Genomic DNA, 16,732 nt, shown 5'->3' with positions numbered 1-16,732 from the left:
AGTCTACTTACTTAGAAAGAATATTATAACTAAACGACTAAGTTATAAATTAGATTATAAGAAGCTAGGACTATTTAGGATTACTAAAGTTAAAGGACTAGTCAATTATTAACTAGCTCTACTAAAGATAATAAATATCTACCTAGTATTCTATATATCTCTCCTTGAACTAGTACTGCTAGGAGTACCGCTTACTCCTATTACTAAAATATAACTGATTAATCCGAACGCTAAATATAAGGTAGAGGCTATTCTTAACTATTAGTATTTCTATAGTAAACTAAAATATCTGATTAAATAGAAAGGGTACTTATAATTAGAAAACACTTAGGAACTTAAATCTAACTTCCGCTACCTTAAGCTTCTATAGGGATTTTATTAAAGAAATCTAGGTTTACCTAGAAGAAAGGGGATCTAAGGTTAGGGGCTAGGCCCTTAAAGAAGGATATTAAGTAGGTATTAGGTTTAAAGGTAGGGAACTAAGAAGTAGGATTATCCTTAATAAGCTTAGAGGAAGGCGTTAAAGGGTAAGTAAGAGTCACGGTTTTTCTTATCTTAAACTAACATATAAGTTATTCAGGAGTAAACCTCTTAATATACCCTGAGGTATTATAATTATAACACTTTAAGCGAATATACTCGGAGTATTATTTTAAAATAGATAAATCTAAGAAGCAGGTATAGGAAAGGCTATAGTAGAAGGAATAAGGCTTTACGAGTTACGTAGCACGCTCGATATAGAGCGCGAGCTAAATACTCTATTTTTTCTTTATCTAGGCGACACTCGATTTCTTTATAATACTAGATATAATAGATAAGGAAGATAGTTATTAGTAACTATCGACGTTTCTTAAGGTTATACTTAAGTGTAAGGGACCACGCTAGGCTAAGAGAGGGATAGTATTATAAACTCCTTAGCGCTATAGTTCAGTTAGCACTTATATAATAATAAAACTATTAGTAGTACTATAAGGGTATTAGTACTAACGAGAGAGCAGTACTATTAATAGGGTAGTACTAGCTAAGGGGTAGTATTAGCTAGGGAATAATACAGGGTAAGCGAGTAGTACTACTATACACTTACGCTTCAGTAGTAATAGTTACCTAGATTATAGTAGATAATAAGTCATGTAATAGATCCCTAGATCCCTAGATCCCCTTATAGGAAAACAGATCTAAGGATCTAAGGATCTAGTATTCTAAGGGATCTAAGGCGAACGAAAGTTCTATATAAGACTAGTATATCTACTATTAGATAAGAGCTTCGTGCTTAACTTTAAATAGTATTCTAATACTTAGTAACTATCTTCCTATCTATATAATATACCTACCTCTTAATTATTAGAGATCAACTATAGCCTTCTGTATTTACAGCGAGTAAATACCGGACTGTTATACTAACGTCTTTATAGCTTCTTTAATAGATTTATAAGTAACTCTAACGCTTAGCTTATTTATTACCTTTTTTATTATATTACTTATTCGCTTACTATTAAGGTACTACTAAATCTTAAAGTTTATAGCCTATATTTCAATCTGCGAAGGTGTAAGAGACTATATAATAAGAGGTTCTAGCGGAGGGAGAGCTTACAGAATCGATAAAAGCTTAGAAAGTAAAGGGGGAGGTAGTAATAAAGGCTCTACTAATCCTATAGCTAGCATAACTACTCTTATACTTAAATTAGGTATAGAAGCTGAAGTACTAATAATAGAACCGATAAAAGAACTACTAGCTTAACTTATACTAAGTTAAGGGTTATTTTAAGTACTACTAGTAGTAAAGGAAGTAAAGTACGTAGAGCCTTCTTTTTAGAAGGTTTCCCTTAACTATTTTAAGCTTTCTTTAAAGGTATATTTAAGAATATTAAGTAGAAATAGAGAGGGGAGTTTAAGAGCTTTAAAATAACCTAATTTAGAGGTAAATTAATAGGGATTTAATAGAGTTATAGAGGTTATAATTCTAAGTTATTATCTTTTAGTAGGGTCTATAGTAAAAGTCGGTAAGTCGGCGTTATTTACTAAAGAATCACGCCAAACTGAAGAATAGCTGTAGAGGGGCACTTAAGCAGGGGTAGTCTTCTAACAACACGCTTGATTATTGGTACAGTTTGTCTTATCGGACGGGGTTGCAATAGATATATCCCAGTCAATATTTTTCGGGTCTACGGACAAAAGAAAGGGGTTTCTTCGCTGAATCGGCTTTTCGAAGGTGGGTAAGTCAGTTGGGAGAGCTTGAGATTCCACACTTGCAGACCTCCACAAGCAGACAGCGGTGAGGAAGACCAGGGTTCAGAGATCAACAACATATCAGATCCATCCCGGCTGGCTGGCAAGAGTTAAGTGAAGCAGATGTACATTTTCCCTCATCACCATTAAAGATTTTCCTGGGTTCAATTCTTTCATTCATTCATCCATGTATGAAATCAGCAAACTCGCCAGATTGCTTTTGCCAGGCCACACACCAGGGCAATATCCACCCTTACATTTCGAAGAAGCATAAACGAAGCAAAACTCTCGCTAACACATCTATCTGTATCGTTGGAGGTTGAGGGTGTTGTGTCTCTTCCAGGTCTTTCTGCGGCCAGCGGTTGTCTTGTTGTATCCGTGACCCTTGCCCAAACCACGAGACTTCTTGCCAGTTGCCGTGAGTCCACGGGACTCGCGGTGCTTGTGGACTGGGTTGACGATCCAGTTGATACGAGCATCGCGGCGGATGGCCTTGTGTTGAGGGTCGACGAGGATGACCTCGAAGTACTTGTAGGTGGAGTCCTGGTTGATCCAGTACGAGTTCAATACACGCAAGTTGGCGCAGCGACGTCCGACACGCTCTTCAGCAGTAGACTTCAATGATCGTTGGTACTTGAGTTGGTTGACACCCTGGTTGGTTGGCTTGCCTGCGTAGAAATAGGTCAACATTGCTCTTTCTGACCCAAATAATCCCAGAGAAGTATCTTACCATAGGTGGCACCCTTTGGCACTGGGCGCTTGCGTCCTCCACGGCGAACACGGACCCGGTAGATAACATAACCTTGCTTGGCCTTGTAACCAAGACGGCGTGCCTTATCCGGACGAGATGGGCGGGAAGCACGGTGGACGACGTTCAGTTGTCGAAGCTATATTATGCACTCTCAGCAAAGTTCAACGAGTGTATAGCAAGGAGCATCATAAGATGTCCACATTTGATTCCACGTCCACAATATTTCAATATGTCCGGAGAGCAAATTCGAAGTATTGGTTCGGGTTTCCAATTTGCGAAAGGATCGATTTATCTTACCTCCCAGCATCGAACACGGAGAAGGAAGCGGAGGACATCGGACTGCTTCTTCTTTTGCAATTCCTCGACATACTTAAGGGCACCCATCTGCGAGAAAGCTGTCAGCTTTGCGTTGTTTTAACAATGAAGTTTGAAATCTTTTGACAAGCTCGAGGTTGAATGCGAAAGAATCAGAACTCGAGGTAGAGGAGCGTGGAATACGCAGTGGCAGATCTGAACTAAGGAAAATATTGCGAGTTCCAATCGCGAGCTGGGAAGTTAACTGACCTTGACTGAGAGATGGGGTGTATGGGTGGTTGTCGTGGTTGTCGTTGTAGTTCAGCCGTTGAAGTTCTTCAAAATGGAAAACTGTCGTGGGAGGTGGCTCGCTTAACGTTCTTATCAAAGACTAGCGTCAAGCTTTGACCATTCAGAATATGTAACTAATACGAAGTAGGAAGGCTGCTAGCCTAGCTTGGCGGCAGCTCCAGAGGCAGGACACAAGTCAATGTTGAAACCCTGAACAATACAAGATCAATTTAAGTTTGTGCAAACTACCTTCTAAGTTTTCTTCCAAAGTCTGTTTACTTTCACATCAGTTCAGCCGGTTTCGGGATGATAGAACAGACACAGATGGACAGAAAATAAAGGTTTTACATCATCGGTGCCCCAGATTCATCATCCCCTGACACCGGCAGCTTCTAGAAGACGAAAATGAGAATTGCACAAACATAGTCATTAACAACATCTCACAGATGGTTGAAAATGATTCAATTGTTGTGGCCAAACATAATTGATTATATCCAGCATAAGCTATCCATGCTTTGGCATAAGGTGCCTCCCTACAATACTAGCAGAATGCGATCCTTTGGAATATCCACTAAAATTTCATCTGGAAAATCTTGAACTAAGGGGTATGCGCACCAAGTGAAGAACACCCCAACGCCATACATGAGAATCTTCCATCCATGAACTAGAATACCAGCCAAATAGCCGCTCAAAAATGCTATACATATTTATGTTCATGACTTCTCCTTCTGAAACCATGGGAATTTCTTCTTTCCCACCTCCACAGGTCCCGACGAGCTCTCTAGCTGTAAACTTCGCTGATACGATTCCTGAAGATCGTTAGCATGGAGCAGACAAAGTCAAACACGAATACAAGGGTCTTTACTTCGTCATCTACAGGCATCTTGCAATCCAAAATCAGTTCTCGGGCTGCTTCGTGCTTCGATAGATTTGGATATGGTACTACGTGGCTCTTCATGATAGGCAAGATGACCTCTGACAGAATCTCGAACTTCTTCCAATTGATGCGTTCGTTGTCCGATCCTACAAATGTCCTGCTTCCTTGCTCGGCAGAGACAAGATCCCTTCGGTGAAGGGGTATGAACGGAATCCGAGGTAAGGAGGAATTTTCCCACGCTAGACGATAGGCAAAATGGCTCTTTTGAGTGCCCATGAGTATGACCAGTCTAGCGAAACGCTTCTGAACATCCGCTGGGACTAGGTTTCTCGTCAGTGTCAGTCGATGGATGGCGCTTCCGTTGATGCCGGCGAGGACAGCGGCGAGGCCATTATAATTGTTCAATTGCCGCAGTTTCAACGCAATCATCATGAATTTCTCCAGCATCAGGGCTCTATGCTTCGCTTTGTCTCTCATTAAGATCATGTTCGTCACCCATTTAGCAATGTGATTGAAGTGGTTGATCAATCGGTGGACATTGGTCATCTTCTCCTTCTGCTCCAGAGGCAAGCTGACATGACGTACAAGGTCTCGCAGTCGAATCGACGAGAACATGACCCAGTCTATCCTGGTCATCTCATCCGCAAAGTCGTCGTCCGACGTGTCCATGAAAATGTGGTAGCGAAATTTTGTAAGAGGTAAAGTCCCTTTTGGTATCATCGTAGCCGCTTCTCGTTCATAGTCTTCTACGGTATGAAACGAGGGTGATAAAGATTGGGTAGCTGAGAGAGGACGGCCTGATATGGACGAGTCGCCTCGAGATTCTTTCCGCATCATCTCCTCGCCTCCCTCATCATCGATGTGGAAGTTACCGATCTCGTCCTCAAAATCGCTTTTCGTGTGCGTCCTTTGCCGTACTGGTGAGGAAGTTGGCGATGGCGGTTCTTCATAACCCCCGGCTTCATTCTCCACATCTGCATCTGTCCTGGCCCATCCTGTATCATCATCCTCAAATACACGTGACTGGAGCTGCAACTTCATCTCTTGAGCAGCGGCAGCAAATACAGGATCATTAAATAACTGTCCAATAAAAGCATCCAGCTTGGCACTCGTAGTTGGATTGGCGAAGTCCCCAGGATAATTTGAAACCCATTTTGCGACCACAGTTATAATCCGCAGTTGAGTCGTTGTCCTTGTTAGGTAGTGTATATTCTTGTCATCTGCAATACGTTCCAGTCGGTTGATGATTGCGTTGAATAGCTCTGACGGGGCAGCAAATTTTCTGTATAAGCAGAGGAAGATGTCGGAAAAATTGTTATCAGCCCTTGTCATATTCTGCCCTAAAAGACGGTCTACCAATTCGTCAAAGGTAACTCCAACCACTTTAGCAGGTTTGTCAAAAAAATTGCTGTCATCACGCTGCAGGATTGGGATGTCGTCCGAGTAGCGGTACGACGAATCGTGATCCGATTCTTCCATGTCGAGGAAGGAATTATCGATTAGGCCACCGGCGCCAGGAGACTGAATAGGAGAGCGCTGTCTTAAGACCTGACTACCAGTACTCGACTCAGTGGCTTGAAAGCTGTCATGTCGAAACGCGGGATGCGAAGATAATGGCGGTGCTTCGTGGGGCGACGGTAAGGTAAGCTGCTGATTTAAGTGAGTCCGAAACACGGGTTGCTGTCCCCGTGAAGAATTGTGGGTCGGCGAGGAATACCCTCGGAGGAGGGAGTACTCCGAACTTGCACGACTATGCTTGGAATTCTGACTCAAGGGTCTAGATAAAGGATCAGGAGGTGTCTCCAAAGTTGAGGTTGCTCGACGTCTGGCGCCCTGGACATCGGCAACTGATGTCGTTTGGGCAGACGCCGCTTTACAAAAAGAGTGTCAGCCCTACTCTAGGATTCTTCAATGCGACACGAGCAAACTGGTACACAGAGTTCCACCAGTGCGCGTTTGCGAAGTCAAAATTATGGAGAAGTTCGGATGCCAAGAAGAGCGAATATGGAGAAGCACCCTACTTGTGTGCCCACAAGTACAGGAAGAGCATATTTTGCTGCTGAGAGTGTACAGCAGAGTAATTTGAGGTGAAAGGAAGTAAATATCCAGTGAGGAATAGCAAGAGAAGATCGAGACTCACACAATTGCCCACTCCTGTTCGCCATGATAGCTCTGAGCATGGAAGAGAGGCAAAGTCGTGCACTTTCCGGAACATTCTCAGCTGTTTTGACAGCCTCAACACACGCGTGACAAGCTGACTCCATATTTTCAACATCTATTTGGCGTGCATTCTCAGGATTATCACATTTGCAAGATACCAAGATCGTTGGGAGAGAGGAATGGACGAGGCCGTCTAAAATCATTAGCACATTCACAGCAAGACCTTTCTGTTTTGGAGAGACTGACTTAGAGCTTGAGGTAAGTCAACAATGCTCTCCCTATTCATGACATCATATAGAAGTAGAACACCGTCCATCCGCGGCACAATGTGTCCGTTGATTTGCTTCGGCCATTGTATTCGCACATCGGATTTAATGTCGAAGGACTCGATATCAAGCTCAATCAAGCTAACAGTATAAATGACATTGTCAACGGACATGCGTTGGCTTGAGGCAATGGAGGTCGGCACCGTTCGCGAGCCAAAGGCGCGTTGGATAAGTGTACTTTTCCCAACACCTGCACTTCCAATAACCGCAATGTTGATGTCAGCCATTCCACTCCGTGCTTGGGGCTAGAAAGTATTGCCAGTCAGTCGACGTGCTCACGCAATCTTAAATGAAGGGGAAAATACATTATTGTTCACTGCTGTTTCGATCGAAAGGCCCAGAGGAGCTGTCGAGGGAGTTGCATTTGCATAGGTAGCTGATCTCAGTTCGCGGCCCAGAGACACTGAGTGAGGAGTTTGATAGTTTTTGAAGAACGGATCGTCCTTGATCGAAGCCACTGAGTCTCGGTGGACGTAGGCGCGTAAGTCGTCTTCGAACGGAGGCTGTTCCGTGATTCTGGCTGAAGGTAGAGGGGCAGAACTTCGAGACACCAGGGTTGGTCGCAGACTGGTCCGTGGAGTTGAGTTCGATACCGTACTCGGTATTTTTATCGTCCGCTCTCCTCTTGAGCCTTTGGTAGTTCGATCTCGTTTCGACCTCGTCCTCTCCGGGGGGCGGCCTACATCTTCCATAGCTCTTGCTCTGCTGCTGTACAAGTAAATTGACTCGGGAGGGTGCAGCTTTCGGAGACCATGCCGGACACAGGGGAAATTGAGCTTATTCGCATCGCCTACAAGGCCGACACGGCATTATACTGCCGAGGGAACGGAAACGAGAGTTCGTCGTGGTCAATCAGGAGAAAATATGCTTGTGGCCGACGATGCAGTGGAGTTGTAGAAGCTACGTCAAGGAAGTGTGATGCGTAGAGAAGAAGTTGATCTGGCCCCACCAAAGAGCAATGTAATCCCGCCTCGCGCCTCTCTGTCCAAGACAATGGACAAGAAACCACATCGACCACGACTACAGCCCCAATACAATCGTGTCGATCTTGAGGCCGTTCACGTGGAGCTCTAATTGGGCCTGACAGTCATGGCATTACTCTAGGATGGCGAATGCTGGTCAAATATCCAAAAGAAATCATGCAACTGCAGCTGCTCGTCTCAATTCAGAACATTCACGTGGTGGACTAATTGGCAAAGAGAAGCCTTAGCCTTGGCTAGCAACTACTTCTTCGTGTTGAATCGTACAGTTCAGATTGTGAGACTCTGAGACACCATTATCAGCATCAAGCGGAAGCTATGAAGAAGCCTTCCACGTAGATAGACTATCTGTTGGTATCGGCTCCTCCCAATTGTTTCAATATGTGAAGTGGCCTTGGGGCGTTAAGAACAGCTATTTTCCCATGCCTCGCCTCACCAATCCTATTTATTTCGGATTTGTCTTCAAGTCATATCTCAATAATCGGCTCAACTCATGATAGATCACACGGAACACAAAAGAGGCTGAATCTTGCCGTTCCTCGACAAACTTATGTACGACGCCCTGCATCTCTCTGTACCAAAACCTAGCTTACTGTTCACCTCGAAGTGGAGACTGGAAGGTTCCGATGAAGCGATTCGAGTATAAATTCTTCCAAGAAATACTGACTAAAGGGGACTGACTACAGGGGACTGACTACTGCACATGAAACTTGGGACATAGCTACCCGTTAAGCTTTGGCAGCTTGGAAGTAGTTGATATCATGATCAAGCATGGTCAATAATGGCACTTCGATACGAGAAAGCCAAGCAGATAAGACGGGAGCGTCCGTAGAGTCCGGAAGATATGCAGCTTGCCATCATCGAGTCAGATGTTTTGAAGTTGTCAGATATGAGCCGAGTCTAGCGTTGAGATGTTCCGGACGAGGCGTTGTTGAACATGTGTGGTGTGAAGCCGATGAAAGCACAAACTTCTTGTTAGAACCTGAAGGTGGTGGAATTCTCCGGAGTAACCTTGCATGTGAATCTCGGAGACAGTCTAGCAGGGCCGGACTTCAGAACCTCTTTCGAAAGTTCGTGGTGGCGCGGGGTAAGTTCAGTCTGAGACGATGGGACTTCTCTGACGACGAATGTTAACAGGAAAAGAAAGGTTCGTCAGGTCCGTCTCCTGGTGATAGGTAAATTTGAAACCCTATCGTGCCTTTGGCGTAAGTAGCTCGAATCGCACGCCATGAGGCGTTACTGGCGCAAGTCTACCAAACACCAAGAAGTTGGGTTAAATAACGTCTTGGGCAAGCAACGAATCATTCGACTGGCAGTGGGCAGCCACCAAGCCGCAGAAAGGCACAAAACACTAAGAAAGGACGGGAAACTTGCTTCCGAATCTTTGATAACATGAAGATAGTGGAAACAAAAGTGTGCAAGAACCGTAAAGAGCATTTTTTGGAACGAGTACAAGGTAGTCCTTAGCATTCCAAGTGCGCGCTACAGAAAGTCGGGTTAGTTGTGCAGCGCACTGTACTGTAAATTTCAGACTGAAGAGGGGGGGGGGGGGGGGAAGGGGAAGGGGAAGGGAAAGAAGGGGTAAACTTACTTTAACTGCCGAGACTTCCATTTTTTGGTCATCAAGACCGCCTCGTGCACGGCCGTACAGTAGGTAAATTACCTACCTACCTAGGCATGCAAGTCGAAGAAATGATCGCGTGGTCAAGGTCGAATAATACTGTCACACACCCAGAAAGACTCTAGTCCAGTACCTACCGGTAGTCCAGTAGTCCAGTCCAGTCCGTGAGTCTGTACAGTAACGTCCGTACAGTACTGTACCTACTGTAGGCAAATTTAGGTAGGGGAGCCAGGGATTCTTCCCCACACTCCAACTTTGCATGCCCCGGCGAATTACAGTCGACCATCTCACAACGATCTGTATTCTAGGCCATGGCTCATTTCGATGCCCCTGGGCCGGGAATCCTCATGGCCATCCATCCATCCACCCCTTCTTGCTGAAGTCTCTTCGCGTGCCTCTGTCACCACATCATTCAAGATCAAGATCCCATCCAAGGTCCAGGAAGAGCTCAATCAAATGTTCCAGACATGGGGAGACAACGGCTGCCATCCTTGACAATCGATGCATTCGCACTACCACTGCTAAGTATGCACTGTGCTGCTTCAGGACATTGTTCCAAGTGCATGCCCAGCCCAGTTTAGAATGCTCCCACGCTCCCCAAAATGGAGCGTAGCGAGCTTTGAGACAGCACAGGCAGAGGGGCGAGGGCATCATGCGATGCGATGCGATGCGATGCAGCATCGGCAAAACTGGGGAGCAGACCCAACAGATCTGCGCAATCAATGCTAAAAACGGTCATGAGAATGGGCTTCTCAAGGACGCCGACGCCATATCAAGCGCTTGTTCTCATGCCGAGATCTCGTTTCGGAGGTGGCGCTTTCGCCCAAGAGAGCGCCGCTGGATTCCACGGCTCCAACCGCATCGAGAAACATACCCACATTCTAGATGAGAATAGTACAATAGCTCGTGCCTCCCATGATCCCATCCTAGCTAGCTAGCTAGCTAGCTAAACGTTTGTTCGCCCTCTCTTGATGTTCATCTCTTCCGAAAACTCCCTGGGCAAAGGATCTGTCTTTTGAACTAGCCACCGCTATTTTACCCGACTACTAAACCTTCGATATCTGGAGGGTACATGTACAACGGCTCGCCTCGCCGGTCATCGCTCACGGCCAGGATCGTATTTGCTGGGCTTCATACTTGACTTCGTGCATTTATTTGCTGCGATTCGTGCTATGTATCACGGACTACAGATCCCAAGATCGCCCTAGAACTGCTTTTGTGTCGCCGTTTTCGTTCCTGTGCACCCTTGAATTATTCATATAGTTGGTGTTGTTGCTGCTGGATAATGGCAACAGTGACGAGTTTACCAGCTGCTACAAGCAATTCCTCTGTGAGTTTAGCCGTCTATATGGCAATAAAAGCCAATAATTCAAATACGCATTATAGCAGCTCCCCATGATTCTAACTTCCTTCACAGATCAAGCCCACACGAGCAATGACCCATCCACTTCGCGACCCCAAGGGCAATGGAGGGAAAAGAAAAATCAAGAAAGGAGAGCCATTTGATCCCGAGGAGTTAAGTCGTCGTCTCACGGAGCATCTTACCGAGCAAAAGTTGAAGGCGGAGCAAAGAAGGGAAGCCAGAGCTCTGAAGGCTGCGGCCCTTGCTCAACAGAATGTAAGCCATACTCTTCACAGATTGATCCTGAACTGATCTGCCCCCTCGTTCCGTTCTCTTCTGTTTTGCCCAATGGTCTTGTCATGCAGCTATTCGATCAGAGATGACAGCTAACCTAGCTCAAGGTATATCACCATGTCCCAGCCGTGGCTGCTTTGGCGTTTGAGAGAACAACAACGCCTGAGGCGATGCGACAGGTACACAAGCTTTCCAAACCAGTGATCAAGGCTCAATTGGAGCGGCCGAGTCTCGAAGAAGCTGCCCCAAGACAGCCATTCACAAATCTCCAAAGGACCCAAGCAATGGACCAAGCAAATCTGGAGAGGGAAATGTTACGGAATCGCAATCAATTTCAGTGGGATCATGACATGGAAGAGGCAGCCCATGCAGATATCGAGAGAGACTTGTACAGACCACCGCAGAGAACATTCACCTCAGAGTTCGCGCATTTGAGAGGGAGACATAAGAAAGGTGCCCCGCGCCCATTGAGCACCGGAGATGTTTGCTGGGACGAAGATCTTCCTCATATACCGACAAAATCACAGGTGCCTTTGAAGCCACAAAATGATGGACATGATCGACATGACTGGGCACAACGAGAAGAAGTGGGAGAAATAAGAAAGAAGGAGCGGACGAGTCCATTCTTGCGGAAAATGGAATCTAGTTGGATTCTGATGGGCAAGAAAGATAAAATATCGCCGAAGCAGGATATTGGGAACCTTGGATCGTTGCCAGACGGACATAGGAAGGCTAATTTTCTGGCTCTATTCAAGCGTCATCCAAGCTGACATGACGATGTGATGTATTTGTTTGGCTATGGAGTTTCAGGGAGCCGGGTAGGCTGCGATAACTGCAATATCTTGCAGTCTTGAGATTTGGCAAACTCGGAATGAGTTATGATAGACTAGCCGATACTTTCCATTCATCTTCCGAAAGAAGCGCCGGCTGATCCAGTGATGCCCTTAGATCCTTCGTCTCAGGTAATGGGCGTGACGTCGAATTTCTTCTCGTGGTGAGATGTCGGCCAGAATCTTGTTGTGAGCAATATCGGTAATGTGGTGAAAATTGCTGCCCCGGCAAAGTCCCGCCACAGCGATACATGCATCGGCATAAGGGGAGTTCTACAAACGGCATATTAGCTTTTGTTATTTTCCGAGTCATGTCAGAAGGCTTTCATACAATACCTGTTCGTTCTCCTCACACATGATACTCAAATATCTGTCCTTGGCGGCGCAATTGGAGTGACTACGCAAGACTGCATACCCCAAAACAGCGTCCTATCCTCACAGCTCCCCATTGAGTAGCTGTTCGACAACCTTTTGGTTCTCTGCCGCAAGCTCCTGCTCAACTACCTCCCTTGCAGATAGGCCATTTTCTGGAGAGAGCAAGCGCAGTATAAGCTTTGAAAATTCCCTGATAGCCCTGCCATCCTTGGACCCCGTATTCCTTAAGTCGTCCAGCACCTTTACTCCTTTCTCGAGGCCGCGATCCGAATTCCAAGGCTGTTCCTTCCGCCTGTTTCCATTCAAGCTCTGCTGTATGCTGTGTACTGGCGGAAGTGTAGCTTTATTAATTCGGTCGAGCAATAGCTGTAGCCGTGGGAATCTCGTGAACAGCTCCTTGAGCTCTTTCGACTCGTCCAAAGCAGCAAACGGATTGGCAGTTGCGGCATTCGAAGCATTCGTTGCGCCAGCAATTGTTCCTGGTCTAGCAACAGGTGGCTTCGGCGGTAAGGTTGGATGTGCTTTCAGCTCCACAGTTGGCTTTGGCTCCTCTGCGGGATGTGTCGCTTTGTGAATGGTAGAGCAAGCTATGGAGCAGCTTCAACGGATTAGCTTCAGCTTCATGTCTTACTCCATCATTCAGACTCACTATGGTAAATAGCATCGGCTACACTTGTATTTATAATCCTTTTCGTTACAGACTCCGCAAAGCTTCTTACTGGGCGGCTCAATTGGAGGTGAGGGACTTTTTGCGACTGGCTCGGTAGCTTCACCGAAAGTCGTTGCAGGGAGATCAGTGTTGACTTCGGCCATGCCTAAGCCTGGCAAACTCTTTATTTTCTCTGACTTCGTCAACTCCTCCAATTCCTTCTTTCTGGCGTCGTTGTCATCTGGCGTGGTGATAGACATGTTTGTTTTCTTGAAGAGCTTCGCTGAATCGCCTAAAAAATTGAAGTCGCGTGTTGACGAGGTGAACGCGCATTGCAGGGATCCATCGAAGTTTCGTCATCGGAAGGCGAGAGCTTACAAAATCCGAGAGCCTTACAGATCCAATGAAAAGCTTCTTTATTCGCAACACTTCGACCGCTGCGATATCCAACGCAAACATGGCTTCGAGGAGAGTATCCCGGACTACTGTCCTGTTGTTTACGCCTAGTCGCCCAGCAAAGGCCCTCATATCCCAACACCGCAACTCGGCCAGATGTGTGCATCAAAGCACCCGACTTCCAGCCATGGCAGCTTCAAATGCCCGTACAAGACCGACCTTACATGCTTTACATCAACCTTCAAGGATGCTTCGGCCAGCAGCAGTCACTGGCAGTCGTAGTATATTCATCCAAACAGAGAATACACCCAATCCAGATGCCCTCAAATTCCTGCCGAACCATCCTATTCTACCTCCCGGTCTCTCTTCCCCGTTTCTCGAATACCTCAATCCTCGAGCAACTCTCGCGCCTCCACATCCCTCGCCTCTTGCGGCGCAATTGATGAACATCGATGGGATTACCTCTGTATTCTACGGAGCAGACTTTATTACCGTCACGAAGGCGGCAGACGCGAATTGGGCGCATGTCAAGCCAGAGGTGTTCAGTCTCATTACAGAAGCTGTGACGTCGGGAGCACAGATTGTCAACATTACCGAAAATAAGTCGGGGGAGCAAGGCCAAGATGGGAGCGAAGAAGATAGTCTCAGTTTTAATGAGAACGATAGTGAGGTTGTTGGAATGATCAAGGAGCTATTGGAAACGAGGATCAGACCCGCAATCCAAGAAGATGGCGGAGACATTGAGTTCCGAGGTTTCGAAGATGGAATGGTATTACTGAAGCTCCGAGGAGCATGCAGAACTTGTGACTCGAGTACAGTCACATTGAAAAACGGCATTGAAGGCATGCTGATGCACTATGTGAGTTTTTGGGAGGAGCGCAATCATAGACTAGCAGCTGACAATAACTTTAGATTGAGGAGGTAAAAGGTGTTACCCAAGTTCTTGACCAGGAGGAGGAGATTGCGGCTCTTGAGTTTGCAAAGTTTGAGGAAAAGCTCAGACAACAGAAAGGGCCAGATGCAGCCCCTTCAACCATCGGTAAAGGGTCGTTGGATACCGTGCCAGGATAAAGTTTGGCATCTACTGTCGTCTGTGGGATCAGGTATCCGTAATTCTAATGCTCAACACGTCTAACAATGCTGCAACGCAATGCTTTCGAGACGATCCCGTGTGGCAGTAGGCACGGATTAATGACCAGCTGTTCCTTTTCTCACAGGCTATCACGACAGAGACTTATACACCTCCCGTGCCGCCGGGTGAGCCGAAGTCTGGCAGGTGCTTTGGATGTGGATATGGCTTCAGACGTTTCTTGAATTATATTGCACTTGGACCACCTGTTGTTTCACAGCTTCATAATTATCCATATGAGGTTTCGTGCATTATTTGGCTGCTTCGGATACCCTTCCTTCTGCTTCGACGCCACTGTTCCACGAAGGATGTTGAGGCGAGTATGCTACCAAGCCCTAGAACTGGACGAGATATTGAAGCTCAAAACTTTTGCTATCATCCCGTTGCTAGCTCTTGGACTTGGAATTGACTCAGCACCCGCTTAGACTCCCTCCTCGCCAGCTTCGAGGCAATGGCCCTGTTGAGGCATCCTCAACTCTACAACCACCTCCAGTCCTTTCGGTCAATCGGTCCAATGGCCATCGTCGAGGGGTGCGGTGAAATGATCCGGCAGCGAATCACAACTCTGACTTACTACCCACCCTCAAGCATTCGAGCTGCAAGATCCAAGGGGTTGCAGCTGTAGGATGATCTGTGCCGGAATCCTTGAACAATTTGCAAAATCACTTTGCAATGTGCAGAGCGGCACTGAACAGTCTCCCTCACCAGCACCTCTGTCATATTTAAATAGCTAGTCCAAACACAAACCTTCCGTTTCCAGAACAGATTTCATGAGATTTTTTCTCTCGCTTCCATAGCTTCGTATCTACGTATAGCTCGTTGGATATACAAGTGTCCTTCCTGTGTTGGAAGCTTTTAGTCACGTAGTGCCGCCGTTTTCCAGGACAACCCCCTGCGATGAGATGATAGGCTCCCTTCTGTGCAACGGAACAGGTTGCGATCAGACACTCCCCCGCAATTTTTCAAGGTCGGGTCCTTCGCAAAAGCCAATATGCTTCCTAGCTGAAGTGCATCTGCTGCTCCACTACAGCAAGATGGCGAATAATAGACACCCCCAAGCATCCAGTGGCCACTCACTTAAACGAAAATCCGGGGAAGTTCACGGCGGGCGCCATCAAGTTGATTCACTTTCGGCCGTGCTTGACAGATGCGAGTGTGGCGTCACGGCGTGAGCCCAGAGGGCCAAAGGTCCAGAGGGAGAAAACATGGGCAGCATTATTGGGAAAAGAGGGAGGGGTGGATGGGTGGATGGGGATGGGAGGGGATGGGATAGGGTCCAGGAGAGGTCCCGATCCACCCGCTGGCCGCTTAACGACGCTTGAGGAGAAGCCCAATAATAATTATTGGGGGGGAGGGGAGGGGAGGGGAGGGTGGCGGCAACTATGCTGCTAGTGAGCTACTGTATGGGTGAGCACAACGTTCAGGGTCTAGCTACAGTAGGTGTGATCCAGTGTGGGGTTTCACCCCAAGATCCCCAGATCATTCGGCATCATAAGTGCAGAACTCAAAACACAGCGCACCCGTTTTGCCTCGAGTGGCCGTCACCATCGCCGTCGCCGTCGCCGTCGCCGTCGCCGTCTTCCAGCAGAGCATCGGACTCGGCTTCCGTACGTAAGACGGAAAACCAGATCTCCAATAATCTGTATTCTGGTCAAAAATGGCGGAGGTCTCGTCCTACGCGAGCATATGGTCGTCACCTCACCCTCACCTCACCTCACCTCACCTCACCTCACCTCACCTCACCTCACCTCACCTCACCTCACCTCATCTCAGCTTCCCCTCTGGCCACCCCAGGCCAGGCCATCCCATCCCATCCCATCCCATCCCATCCCATCCCATCCCATCCCATCCCATCCCATCCCATTCTATCTCCCCTCCTCCTCAGACAAGGCGTGTGACTTCACCATGCCCAGCAGAGAATGCTCGCTCCAGAGCAGAACAGAACAGAACAGAACACTAACAGCCACCTCACGATTGGTGGAAAGCGAGCAGGCAAGGGAAGGGCGATGAGGGCATTCCAGTTGTGCCGTCCCAGAATCCCAGTATCCAGATCTAGACTGTCGTACAGTACATTTATTCAGTTGCATACATTTATGGGGAATAGATTGGGGAGCCCCAGCTCTCTCTGGGCCGTATCGCTTCGCTAATTGGGGGGGTTTCTGAGCACGCGAGAGATGGCAGACGACAAGAG

At 47.0% G+C, this 16,732-nt stretch overlaps 5 protein-coding genes across 7 annotated transcripts; 2 read left to right on the top strand and 3 right to left on the bottom strand.

Annotated features, from left to right (window-relative positions):
- Nucleotides 1-2,526: 2,526 nt before the first annotated feature.
- On the bottom strand, nt 2,527-3,361 carry RPL15 (60S ribosomal protein L15; the record flags this gene model as incomplete). The annotated part of the gene is made up of 3 exons (XM_058497352.1): nt 2,527-2,894; nt 2,957-3,113; nt 3,275-3,361. The coding sequence occupies 3 exons, from the start codon at nt 3,359-3,361 to the stop codon at nt 2,527-2,529; spliced, it is 612 nt and encodes a 203-aa protein (XP_058353295.1).
- Nucleotides 3,362-4,007: 646 nt separating this feature from the next.
- Nucleotides 4,008-9,436, bottom strand: ONS95_004009 (uncharacterized protein). Of its 3 annotated transcripts, none has more exons than XM_058497349.1 (4): nt 6,846-9,436; nt 6,580-6,792; nt 4,428-6,310; nt 4,008-4,371 (listed from the first exon to the last, which is right to left on the bottom strand). In XM_058497349.1, the coding sequence occupies exons 1-4, from the start codon at nt 7,150-7,152 to the stop codon at nt 4,276-4,278; spliced, it is 2,499 nt and encodes an 832-aa protein (XP_058353292.1). In that variant the 5' UTR covers nt 7,153-9,436; the 3' UTR covers nt 4,008-4,275. The 3 variants fall into 3 exon arrangements, with proteins under 3 accessions (XP_058353292.1, XP_058353293.1, XP_058353294.1); XM_058497350.1 differs by having other exon boundaries at nt 6,580-7,170; nt 7,231-9,436; XM_058497351.1 differs by having other exon boundaries at nt 4,008-6,310; nt 6,846-7,170; nt 7,231-9,436.
- A 67-nt stretch (nt 9,437-9,503) lies between these two features.
- On the top strand, nt 9,504-11,932 carry ONS95_004008 (uncharacterized protein; the record flags this gene model as incomplete). The annotated part of the gene is made up of 3 exons (XM_058497348.1): nt 9,504-10,856; nt 10,944-11,144; nt 11,270-11,932. Exons 1-3 carry the CDS (start codon nt 10,812-10,814, stop codon nt 11,930-11,932), a joined length of 909 nt encoding a protein of 302 aa, XP_058353291.1. The 5' UTR covers nt 9,504-10,811.
- A 260-nt stretch (nt 11,933-12,192) lies between these two features.
- Nucleotides 12,193-13,630, bottom strand: ONS95_004007 (uncharacterized protein). Its single transcript, XM_058497347.1, has 3 exons — nt 13,017-13,630; nt 12,324-12,965; nt 12,193-12,265 (listed from the first exon to the last, which is right to left on the bottom strand). Exons 1-2 carry the CDS (start codon nt 13,274-13,276, stop codon nt 12,428-12,430), a joined length of 798 nt encoding a protein of 265 aa, XP_058353290.1. The 5' UTR covers nt 13,277-13,630; the 3' UTR covers nt 12,193-12,265; nt 12,324-12,427.
- Nucleotides 13,631-13,659: 29 nt separating this feature from the next.
- ONS95_004006 (uncharacterized protein) lies at nt 13,660-15,224 on the top strand (the record flags this gene model as incomplete). The annotated part of the gene is made up of 2 exons (XM_058497346.1): nt 13,660-14,271; nt 14,325-15,224. The coding sequence occupies 2 exons, from the start codon at nt 13,660-13,662 to the stop codon at nt 14,481-14,483; spliced, it is 771 nt and encodes a 256-aa protein (XP_058353289.1). The 3' UTR covers nt 14,484-15,224.
- Nucleotides 15,225-16,732: the final 1,508 nt, after the last annotated feature.

This window comes from Cadophora gregata, assembly GCF_030347475.1.
Source record: "Cadophora gregata isolate MNR1 chromosome Unknown scaffold_13, whole genome shotgun sequence".
In the NCBI taxonomy this organism is placed as follows: Eukaryota; Fungi; Ascomycota; class Leotiomycetes; order Helotiales; family Ploettnerulaceae; genus Cadophora; species Cadophora gregata.
Note: the sequence above shows the minus strand (reverse complement) of the source record. Positions and strands in the feature narration are given on the sequence as shown.